This window comes from Mytilus californianus, unplaced genomic scaffold, assembly GCF_021869535.1.
Source record: "Mytilus californianus isolate M0D057914Y unplaced genomic scaffold, xbMytCali1.0.p SCAF_2, whole genome shotgun sequence".
NCBI lineage: Eukaryota > Metazoa > Mollusca > Bivalvia > Mytilida > Mytilidae > Mytilus > Mytilus californianus.
Window position 1 is genome coordinate 74,271,486 of NW_026262668.1, and position 12,598 is coordinate 74,284,083.

General features: G+C 33.5%; 1 protein-coding gene across 3 annotated transcripts; it reads right to left on the bottom strand.

Moving 5' to 3' along the window:
• Positions 1 to 7,676: 7,676 nt before the first annotated feature.
• Positions 7,677 to 10,642, bottom strand: LOC127730280 (uncharacterized). Of its 3 annotated transcripts, none has more exons than XM_052238588.1 (4): positions 10,609 to 10,642; positions 9,838 to 10,069; positions 9,502 to 9,777; positions 7,677 to 7,747 (listed from the first exon to the last, which is right to left on the bottom strand). In XM_052238588.1, exons 2-3 carry the CDS (start codon positions 10,061 to 10,063, stop codon positions 9,533 to 9,535), a joined length of 471 nt encoding a protein of 156 aa, XP_052094548.1. In that variant the 5' UTR covers positions 10,064 to 10,069; positions 10,609 to 10,642; the 3' UTR covers positions 7,677 to 7,747; positions 9,502 to 9,532. The 3 variants fall into 3 exon arrangements, with proteins under 3 accessions (XP_052094548.1, XP_052094549.1, XP_052094547.1); XM_052238589.1 differs by having other exon boundaries at positions 9,502 to 9,711; positions 9,805 to 10,069; XM_052238587.1 differs by having other exon boundaries at positions 9,502 to 10,069.
• Positions 10,643 to 12,598: the final 1,956 nt, after the last annotated feature.

A 12,598-nucleotide genomic window follows, 5' to 3' on the forward strand; every position in this document is an offset into this window, starting at 1 on the left:
ATAACCATGTTATCATGTTCAACAATGCATTAATAAATCAGAGTTCACACTTATTTGGTTAGAGAAATATAAATATAACATAACACGATCTGTCTTTAAATTATTATGTATCTGAATATTATCCGTAATTTACAAAATAAGACATATTCAAACTTAACTCTAAGTATATATAATAAGTATTTTACCGAAATTTCTAGCAAGAAACCTTATTCTAGGTACATTACGATTTACTCGGATAGGGATTTGCGAATAAACATTTGTAAAGATATGATGTAAAACAGATGAAATCATACTTTATTCATAAAACAAAAATGGACAAATTGAATGTAACCATTTTCTTTTGAAATACTTGAAGTAGCCAATAATAATCCAAAAATAAACGGGGAAAACCCGCGATTACTACAAAAATATCCACAACAACATACAAAATAAGAAAAACGGAAAAACTAAAGAATAGGGACAACAAAGAGAAAACAGGCATTCGAACCTATACCGACAAGTTTCTACTTCTAACTTGACTCTACAACTCATTGATCTAAACCTCGGGGCAACCTATTATACGATAACGGTGCAAGCCCTGTGTGTCCGATATACCTATTTGTATCATATGTTCATTTATCTATATAAAATAGACATTTAAATTACAATCCATTGGTAGCCGAGAGGTTTCGTCGATGTGTTGATGTCAGTCACACTTAGCAAACTACAAGGAGGGGTTCGATACCTAGTAAAGGCATATAAAAATTACAAAAGTTAATGGTAAGTTTTTAAATTAATTCCATTAGTGAACAGAAATCAGTAAATTGGCCAATTCAAACTTAATGAAATTAGGCACACAAAGGAAACAATTGAATATAATTTGATCAGTCCAAGTCTAGGTTAGTCTATGGTAAGGTATATACTATGAAATTAAGAGCAAGGGGCTTGCCCCGAGCTCTTAATTTCTTAGCACATACTTACAACTTCTCGTCCAATCAAATTGCTTATATTTGCCTTCTAATTTTCATAGTACATACTTTTCCCGTGTACTAAGTAACTACGCATGAATGACCACAAGGGTAAGATTTCATTGTATCGTAATCAAGATATTTAAAACAAAAATTGCCACTGGCTATTTTGAAATAAAATGCTGTGTTCCAAATTAAATTAAATAGTTTGTAATTTGTTTTCACGTTGATTTTTAAATATCCTGCTATTAAAATCTTTGGATCTAAAAATGTTTTTGACAATTGCAAATTTCTTTCATTTAAATAAAGGGTAATACATATGGTTCTTTATACCTTGATTAAAGTACAATGCTATCTTAAAATTATGATAATGTATCATCCATGCAATTACTTTGTACACAAAAGTGTGTACTATGAATCTTTGTGAAGGGAAATTAAAGCAACATGGTGATATTTTTTTAAACTTAATTAAGGAAGTGATCTATTTCGACATGAATTGATTGATTTATTGATTATTGGTTGCGTAATGTCCAGTGGCAAATATTTCATGCATGTTCAGGACGATGTCATGAATTGAAAAATTGTGATTATGTCTGAAGATAATGCCTATCTGCTAGACTATATCTATGGGGACAAACTATCTATATGTTTCAAATTTATTATAGCTTTAGTTTTACTGTGAAATTAAAAAAAAAAATCAAAAAATGTAAATATTCCACTGCAATTTAATTATTGCCTGCTTTTGGTCAATTTATTTGGTCATCTTAACATGTTAGAAGAACATGTATAGTTAAACACCGCTTTGTATCAATATACATACTTACACCAGCAGCTACCATCTTTTCATTCTGGAGTCAAGGGTCTTTTCAAATCACATGTTTTACAATGATACTAGTGAGTAGTTTTACAAAACTTCGTTAATGAGTTCCGTTTTACAAACACCTGTGATACAAGTAGTCACCCAAAATAAACTATCAATAGACCAATTAAAAGATTACTCGAGTTGTAAATATGTGCTAAATTGGATAGTCTATGAAAAGGTATATACTATGAAATTAAGAGCTCGGGGCAAGCCCCTCGCTCTAAATTTCATAGTATATACCTTTTTATAGACTAACCTAGACATAGTATATACCTTTTCATAGACTATCCAATTTAGCACATATTTACAACTCAAGTAATCTTTTAATTGGTCTATTGATAGATTATTTTGGCTGACTACTTGTATCACAGGTGTTTGTAAAACGCAGCTCATTAACGAAGTTTTTAAATCTACTCACTAGTATCAATGTAAATTATGTGATTTCAAAAGGCCCTCGACTACAGAATGAAAAGATGGTAGCTGCTGGTGTAAGTATATTTATTGGTATAAAGCGGTGTTTTACTATACATGTACTTCTTTACATGGTAAGATGACAAAATAAATTGACCATAAGCAGACAATAATTAAATTGCAGTGGAAGCTTTAAATGTTTTGAAAACATTTTTCAATTTCACAGTAAAACTAAAGCTATAATAAATTTGAAACATATAGATAGTATGCAGTGGCGGATCCAGGGAGGGGGTTACGGGAATTGGAAAACCCCCTTTTTTGGACGATCAATGCTTTTGAATGGGGACGTATGGTTGGACCCCCCCCCCCCCCTCCCACTTATCCTGTGTTGGAAACCCTTTTTAAAAAAGGCTGGATCCGCCCCTGGTATGTCCCCATAGATAGTCTAGCGGATAGTCATTGAAAAGCAACTACCAATAGATCAAAGATACTAGGGTTTATATTTTTTTTCGAAGTAAAAACTAAAAGATGTATCAGAACATGTATATACATAGATATATAGGTGGCACATTCTCTTCAGAAATTATTACGGGTTTTCAATTCATGACATCGTCCTGAACATGCATGAAATATTTGCCACTGGACATTAAGCAACCAATAATCAACCAATCAATCAATTCATGACGAAATAGATCAAGTTGCCTTAATTTCCCTTTACAAGGTTTCATAGTACACACTTTTTTGTGTACAAAGTAATTGCATGGATGATAAATCATAATTTTAAGATGGCGTTGTTCTCTAATCAAGGTATAAAGAACCATATTTGTTACTCTTTATTTAAATGAAAGAAACTTGCAATCGTCAAAAACTTTTTTAAGATCCAAAGGTATTAAAAAATCAATGTAAAAACTAATTACAAACTATGTTATTTAATTTGGAACACAGCATTTAATTTAAAATAGCCAGTGGCAATTTTTGTTTTAATATCTTGATTACGATACAATGAAATCTTACCCTTGTGGTCATTCATGCGTAGTTACTTAGTACACGGAAAAAGTATGTACTATGAAAATTAGAGGGCAAATTCAAGCAATTTGATTGGACGAGAAGTTGTAAGTATGTGCTAATATTTCAGCGACAGATTTAGGAAGCGTTGATTCTAGAAAAAGAAACCACGGTAAAGGAAAAGGCTGACGTCACGGCAATGGTTTAAGTAAAGAATAATATTTTCTGTTCAAATTTTAGAACACTCACCCCTTCTCGTCCAATGGAAAATCATAGTACATGGCTTTCCATGGACTATAACACGCTTTACATGCATGACTTTTCATTGTAGATTAATTATGAAAGTGAACTCTTTTAAATAACTACACTAATGAAGTGTACAATCCCCTGAGGCAATTTCCATAGGAAAACAGCATACTGATCAAAGATGAACGAGAATAGAATTATAAAAAACATTTGTAATATTGCAAACGTTTATAATGGTACATATACAGTCCGCCAAAAGTTAAGCACCACCTATTTTTATTGCATCGAATTTTTTTTCATTTAAAAAAATCAGTTAATCCCCGAAAAAGAGAAAATATTCATGTAGCAATTTTGCTAACATATACCATAAACAAACCATAAACTTAAGTTTGGTCACTTATGCAGTTTCTATGCATTTGAATTTTGCGGATCGTAGAAATAGTGAAAATTACACAAATCAGAAACGGAATTTAAGTTTCACTGTGATTTTATTTTTTTACAACAATTAATCACCCAATATCATTAAAAGTCTCTACAAATAATCTTTGGTATGTTCGGCAAATTTTATGTCAATATTTGAGTCAATATAATGTGTAACCACCTCTCTTCCGGTACACGGCGTCTCATACTCAGTACAAGCCTTCTGAAGTTTAGTTGAGAGCAAATCTATTCCATTCATCAACAATTGCCACTCTTAAATCGCCAAGATTTTGCAAAGGTGGGTTCTCTGCGATTGAGATTTCTGCCAATGGCGTCCCAGACATGTTTGATAGGGTTCATGTCTGGAGACATGGAAGGCCAAAAGATAGTGTCAATGGCTTCTTGCTCTTTGTACTCGGTTACAATCATTGGTCTGTGTAATCTAGCGTTGTCGTTCATGTACAAGGGTCTTGACGCAAGTAGATGATTATCAAAATGAGGGACTACAATGTTTCTAAGCACCAAATCCCTGTATGTCTGTCCGTTCATGTTACCCTGCAGAATATGCATACCCAGCTTACAACAGTACCAGAAGCAACCCCATACTGTAACACCACCAGCACCAAATGCAGTCGTTGTTCAAATGTTGTTTTGGTCATAGGCAGTTTTATTATCCCGCCAAACGCGTATTCTGCCGTCTATTGGTCGTAACAGAAACTGACTCTCATCTGACCAATGAACTTTTTGCCAGCTTCTCATGTTCCAGCGTCGATGGTCATTAGCCCATTGGAACCTGTTTATACGGTGCCTGGCTGTTAGGGCAGGTATCTTCACAAAACGACGTGCTCTTAGGTAGCCTCTATGAAGTCGACGGAGCAATGTTCGAACACTAACACGACCACCTGGAGGCCAGTGGTTTCTAAGCTGTGGAGCAGGAGTAAATGGGTTGGCTTTAGCACGACCAATAAGCAGTCTGTCATCACGACAGTTAGTTAAACGGGGTCTTCCGGACCTTGGTCTATCATTTACAGTTCCTGTGTCATCATGACGTTGTAAAAGTCTGACAATGATGGTGTGATTAACATTGAAATGGTTACCTGTGCTCCTAGTGCTCCTACCGGCATTTGACATGCCAATTGCTTGCCAACGTTCAGTCACAGATAACTTACGCCTTGTCATATTTCACAAGGACTTGGTGAAGGTCAAATTTTACCTGTACGCGGGACAGTAGGAAGATGATTTAAAGGCATCGAAACAGTGCATTTGTCAAAGTGCAGTTGACCTTTAATAAAAAGTTGCTTGGCGGGTTTATCGAAGTTCAATCTTTTTGGTCGTAATGAATTTTCTTAGTGTATGTTAAAGGCAATTTATAACACCAAACATAAATATTTTTTTCGAAATAGATAAAAAAAATATTGCCAGTTATATTTAGGTGGTGCTTAACTTTTGGCGGACTGTATATATGGAACAAAACCAAAACATTGAAATGGGACAAAGGCGTAGGTAATATAATCTTTAATCTAATTTCAATACCAGACCTTAGAGTCAATGTTTTTTTTCAAAGAATACAATGGCTGCTGATATATAAAGCAAAGAAGAAACCTTTTTCGAAAAAAACAATACAAGTATATTCATCATTAAAAAGTAAGCATCTGATGTTGAATGATCGTAATTCTAATATTTATTGAGTGAGTTTTACAATTATCAAAAAATGTACAAATTTCAAAAAGCTGATTTATATAACATTGTGTGCTTTTTATAATCAAGACATTTAAGATATATAAGTATTAAATTTTACCTGAAGCAGAAAAAACTAAATTTTTGAACGATTTATCCCCTTTGTCCTCACAAAACTACCTCAGTGCTATTTCATTCCATCCATTGAAATGACCTTTACATAAGATATACATTCCTTTTATTAACCAAGTTAACACTTAATTATTAAAAAAAGAATTCTTATTAAGGTTTGAATATTACAATGGGAAAGGATAGTTTTGTAATGTCACTCGAAGGTGTGAGTATGTTCTAAAATGGACAGACAATACTTGGTCATGTTACATGAACATTTAAAACCCTCGGCTACGCCTTGGGCTTTAGATATTCATAAAACACGACCAAATATTGTCTAACCTATACGAAATATAACGTTCAAAAACTTTTCATGAAGATGAAAAATGTTCACTTAAAAGTTACTCGATAAGGAATTCAAGTATTTTGGACTCGAGATCACATTTGAGGAGACATGTATCGTAAAAATGTGCATCTGATGCAGTAGCATTGGTACCGTTAATGCTATTTTCAATGTCTTAATTCAAAACAACAGTTTAACAATATTAAAAAGCGTGACTGTTGTTTTTGTTTGATAAAAATTTGGAATAGCTCACGACATGATTGGTGCATACAGAGCAGGCTTAAAATATCGACTTACAACGTCGAATTCGGTTTGGATTTCTTGTTAAGCCTATTTTAACTTTTATGTTTGTCTGTACTTTGACTTTTGATTTTAGAAAAACCATCTGTGGGCTATCAACGTATTTGACTGGCTATAACTCCAACAACTAACAAAGATGTACTACAGATTTGCGATTATTGGCATTTTATTCAGAAACGTACAAAGGAACGAGGACACAAGTGTACGTTTGACCTTTCATATTTTGAATATTTGTAGTAAAAGAAGATGACAATGGGCTGCAATTACAAACCGAAAGAAATATAAGAACAGAATGATCCAAACGAGCAAAGACAAACTACAGTAAACAATACACGTTACATAAAACTTACTATTGAGAATAAGACCCGAAGACAAAGGGGAGGGGTGATATCGGGTATACTTAAATATTAAAAGTCGATCAAGACCCGAAGACAAAGGGGAAGGGTGATATCGGGTATACTTAAATATTAAAAGTCGATCAAGACCCGAAGACAAAGGGGAGGGGTGATATCGGGTATACTTAAATATTAAAAGTCGATCAAGACCCGAAGACAAAGGGGAGAGTGATATCGGGTATACTTAAATATTAAAAGTCGATCAAGACCCTAAGAGAAAGGGGAGGGGTGATATCGGGTATACTTAAATATTAAACGTCGATTGAAAATTGATTTACTTTTTATTTGTTTTTAAAATCTCTCAAATACATTGAATTACTAAATTTACACAAGTAATGGCGCCTCCTTCCCTTTCAACACTTTTGTCTACCGCTCATTACCGTTCCAGCTTCCTTTGTTTAAAACAAAACATACACAATGACCATATTGTCTTGTAGGTCATTTGTGTAAAAAAGTATGACAAAATACCGAACTCCAAGGAAATTTCAAAAAAGGGGAAGTCCATAAAAACTGACAAAACTAAACGGTATCAATCAACGGGACAAGTGAAAATTAACTGCCATATTCCTGACTTGTTCAGGCATTTTCCGAAGAAAATGGTGGGTTAAAACTGATTGTATAGCTAGCTAAACCTCCCACTTGTATGACACTTGTTTATAGTTCCGTTATAATGACAAAATTGGGCAAGCACCCCAAACAGACACAATAGGTTAATGTGACAATAATTGGGATTCGGCAGTCAAAACTGTGTAAACATACATCACAGACATAAAACATAACTGACTAAAAATTTCAAAGAAACATGCACATTAAATAAGTTAAGACGCCAACGTGTTGTTGGGTTGCTTTTTCGTTGACGTATATCCTTTTATAAGTACTCTAGGTGTCTTTTGGGTTTTATGTGTGTTTTGTGGTTGCAGTCTTACTGAACTATATACTCGTAAAATAAAAAGAAAAAAAATGGCACACATGGTTTTATTTTACTGAAAGGTCGTGGATTCAGCTGCAGAGGTACAACTCTTTTCTCATCCTGAAAATATAAAGACAAAAAGTATCAGTATTATACTTTTTATATTATACTTGCCAGTAATTCATGGCTATTATATATTGAAAATCTAAATAGTTTGAGATTTGTATCAAAATGAACTCTTGACCTGTTTAGAATAAAGTTCTAGAGAAAGAAATGTCCCTCTACTTGGACACATTTTCGGGGTAGTAGCTGATAAATTATGCTCTTTTGAAACTCTCTTCAGGGAGGTCAACCTTTAAGTAATGTTATTTTAGTTGTTGCACAAACTCACAATTGCCGGCACCTTGTGTTTAGAATGTTCAGTTTCAACAATGATTTTTAAGCACTCTTGCGAAAAAGAAGTAAAATTAACTTTTATTGAGAATGTTAAAATACATTTTTTGAAAATGGTGGAAACAAACGGACCATTGATTTTTAGGAATTTTGTCCCTTTTAGTTGGTCTTACTCCATAAAAACGTTAATTGTATATATGATAACTGAATTGAATGATATTGCTTGGTGCTTTTTTCTCTTCAATATTAGGGTTTTGTGCAAGTTAGAGTTATAACAGTAATACAATACAAAACCGTATAGTAATCTTTGTTACACTCAATCTTTTTATGTATATCTATTTAGTAGTCAGTATTTACTACCATAAAGGATTATAATCAGGCAATGAAGTTGGTAAAATTGAAATTGATTACAATCCAAAATAGGAATAATTCATATACTGTCCCGAGCTAGATATATAGCATGAAAAGAGAGAGCACTACTTAAAATCAGTTATGTCGTCTATCAGCTTATGCATTAAACTGTTATAAACTTAAATACAAACTAAGCCATTGTCAACATGCTTTGAGTATCGTTTTGACTTTACCAAAAGGAGCACAATACGAAAAATGGTTCTACGTTATTTGAAAATTAAAAATGATTGCCTGAACGGCGCATATATGAAATTGACTGACTCATGACATCTGCATAATACTATTTAAAAGAGAGGCGATCTCATTAATCGAAAAATAAACTGACAACGCCATGTCAAAAACGACAAAACACATAAAAGACATACAACAGTATACAAAAACAACACACAAAACTGAAGTCTGAGCAACACGAACCCCATCAAAAGCCGAGGGTGATTTCAGGTGCTCCGGATGGGTCAGCAGATCCTGCTACACATGTGGCAACCGTCATGTTGATCATATAAGTACAAATCCGGTGATAAGTATAATACGGTAGGTCACATTCGAGGATATGGGGACAAAAAAGGATTGTGGTTAGGATTATCGGAACATATCCGTCGTCATCTGTGAAACAGATATTCCATAACGGCCAATAAACTCAACATAGATACCAGGTTTTTACGCCAGATGCACGTTTCGTCTACAAAAGACTCATCAGTGACGCTGGAATGAACAAAATTTAAAAAGGCAAAAGGAAGTACGAGAAGAGATTGAGGTTCCAAAATTCCGAAAGGTTTTCCCAAATACAGCTAAGGTGAGCTATTCATTAGGAGCAAAACATTCAGTTCTCAGTTTAAGAAAAATTATTTCCTCCATTGTATTATACAGTGTGTAATTTAAAGACATTGTATTTCCTTCTATAATGACAGTAGTATCCCTAGTATCCCTGGTCCTTCTAAACACAACCAATTTTAATTTATAACAATGCACATCAATTAAACTTCCCAGTTAAAAAAAAAAAGATATCAAATTTCATTACAGAAAGAAATCTTTACGGTACCTTTTTTATATAATTGAACTATTTTCTTTACCTTTATGACGAATGTACTGCTTCACTCCATATCATCTCCCGCCACCATATCCTCCTCCGTACCCTTTAAGACCTCCATAACTAGAACCATGACCACCGCCATATCCACTGCCATAAGATGAACCACGACCACCACCATATCCTCCTCCGTATCCTTTACCAGCTCCATAACTTGAACCTCCGTATCCTTTACCAGCTCCATAACTGGAACCTCCGTATGCTTTACCAGCTCCATAACTTGAACCTCCGTATCCTTTACCAGCTCCATAACTGGAACCTCCATATCCAGCTCCATAACTGGAACCTCCGTATCCTTTACCAGTTCCATAACTGGAACCTCCGTATCCTTTACCAGCTCCATAACTGGAACCTCCATAGCTGTTTCCACCAGATCCACCACCACGACCTATTCCATAGCTGCTTCCTCCATATCCACCACCACTGTGACCGCCATATCCGCTGCCATATCCACCACTACGCCTACCACCATAGCCACCGCCATAACTGGCACTATATGCACAAGCGAAAAGTGCAAAAAGGGTTAGAAGAATGAAGGCTTGCATCGTCGTCTAGAATATGTAAAAAATGGAAACATAGCAACAACTTAGTCAATATAATCGTGTTACAAGTATACTAAAACGCATAAAAAAATTGTTACTTTATGATGTTTTTATGTTATTTCAAATCAAGCCATTTTGTATGGTTAAAATATATATGTCAGATAAAATTTCAGGAGTTGATTAAGAAGAGTCATGCACTTCAATTTGACGATGAATTGAAATCTATTTTTCATGTACTAATTGCAATGCAAGAGCAAAAACATTTTAAGATACACTTGGTGATCAGAATCCTGGAAAAGCGTCTGGAATTGAAGAGTTTGCTATTTATTTTTTTGAAATTTTGTTTGATGAATACAAAGAAGTACACAAGTCCTCGAAAAAATTTCCAGTGAATATATCATTCATAAAACATCGTCAAAATTATAAATGTTTTCTTCACGCTCCTTTAAATACCAATATAAAAATTGAAAAAAAAATATTTATGAAATAACGCGCAAACAGTATAAAATAGTCAAATTTTCAGATTTAAAGACATGTTTAAAACTTACTTATGGAAATCAGGATTCGGTATGCACATGTTTGTACCTCTCAACTATATTTATACATGGTGCTGACTTTTTGCCATAGAAAGAGCAACCTGCATGTCAACTGCCTAAAGTGAAGATGCTAACCTATACATGTTAACGGAAGTTCATGTAACATGTCTCTATTACGTTTCTAGGGAAGTTTTGTAGATGCAAGATTGTCGTTAGACTAACCATCATTGAATAAATCTTTCACTAGGTAATTGTGTAAATAAATTGCTCACGTACTTTCACGATCGAATATATACATATGCATTTTGAACTATGCTAAAAGGTGAACATCAATCCATTATTATTATTATTATTATTATTATTATTATTATTATTATTATTATTATTATTAATTTTATTATTATAATTATTATTATTATAATTATTATTATTAATTTTATTATTATTATTATTATTAATTTTATTATTATCATTATTATAATTATCATTATTATTATTATTATTATTATTATTATTATTATTGGTTTTATGACATGAGAAACAAATCGTATTTTGTACATTTCCAATCTATGTAGGTAAGGTAAGATACTTTTAAGTTAGGTAAGATATAAGTAATGTATTTCGTCGCTTGAAGAAGTATAGTAATTTTTGATAATTCGACTGTTTCCTGGCAACTATATAAGAAGCATTGTTATCCGCCCTTACATTTTAAATAGGATTTTGTGGCTAGAGGACAACGAAGATAAGGAAATATGGATATATTATTATATATGTATATATATATTATTATTACCACTGGTTTTTCCTGATTTTGCTATACTTAATGTACTTTTGGTTTTATCAGCACTTCAATTTTTCAAATGATTTTTGGATATTAAACAATTTGGCCTCGGTCATTACAGACAGACACCATGAGAAGACATTAATCAAACGCATCTGATACAATAAAATTGGTACCGTAAATGTTATTGGTTTGGCTGTTAGTCGATTCGTTGTTGCCAAACATTTTGAACGTCTGGGCAGACATAATTTCTATTATGTGTTTTGAGTTATGGTTGCACCTCCTTATGGCAAATTTGACTTGAAATTGTTCGAACATTTTACTCAGGTCAATTTAGATAACAAAACAAAACTTTACGACAAAAAAGATGATTTCAGCTTCCCAATTGTGAACTTTCCATTTCTATGTAACAACATTCCAGCAGCGCCTGCATACGGAGTATTTATCTCTCAATTGATACGATATTCCCGGGTTTGTATTTCCTATCATGATTTCCTTGATAGAGGGTTGCTGCTCACAAGGAAGCTATTAAACCAACAGATTTGTAATAACATGAGCAACACGACGGTTGCCACATGTGGAGCAGGATCTGCTTACCCTTCCGGAGCACCTGAGATCACCCACAGTTTTTGATGGGGTTCGTGTTACTTAGTCTTTAGTTTTCTATGTTGTGTCTTGTGTACTATTATTTGTCTGTTTGTCTTTTTATTTTTTAGCCATGGCGTTGTCAGTTTATTTTCGATCAATGAGTTTGACTGTCCCTCTGGTATCTTTCGCCCCTCTTTTAGATACTGATTATATGTATCTGATTATTGTTATTCTAGAAACACGTGTGGTTCGAACTGAGATTAAAATTAAAAGTTTCTAGTATTTTACTCAAACAACAATAAAAGGGAGGCGTGATTGTTATATCTAGTACAAAGGGTGTTAGAAGGTCATATAATAATATATTTGATTTATGGTAACTAGTATTCAGATATATGGTAATTGAACCAGAATGATCTATATTATCACGATTAAGACATTGTGTGATTCATGTATATACTTCTGATTGTCACGTACAGGTCCATCACGAAATGTTTGAGTTTTTTATATTATTATATAATTATAAATTAACTGTTAACAAAACTTTGAATTTTTGAAATACTAAGGCTTTTCTACCTCAGGAATAGATTACCTTAGCTGTATTTGGCAAAACTTTTAGGAATTTTTGGTCCTCAA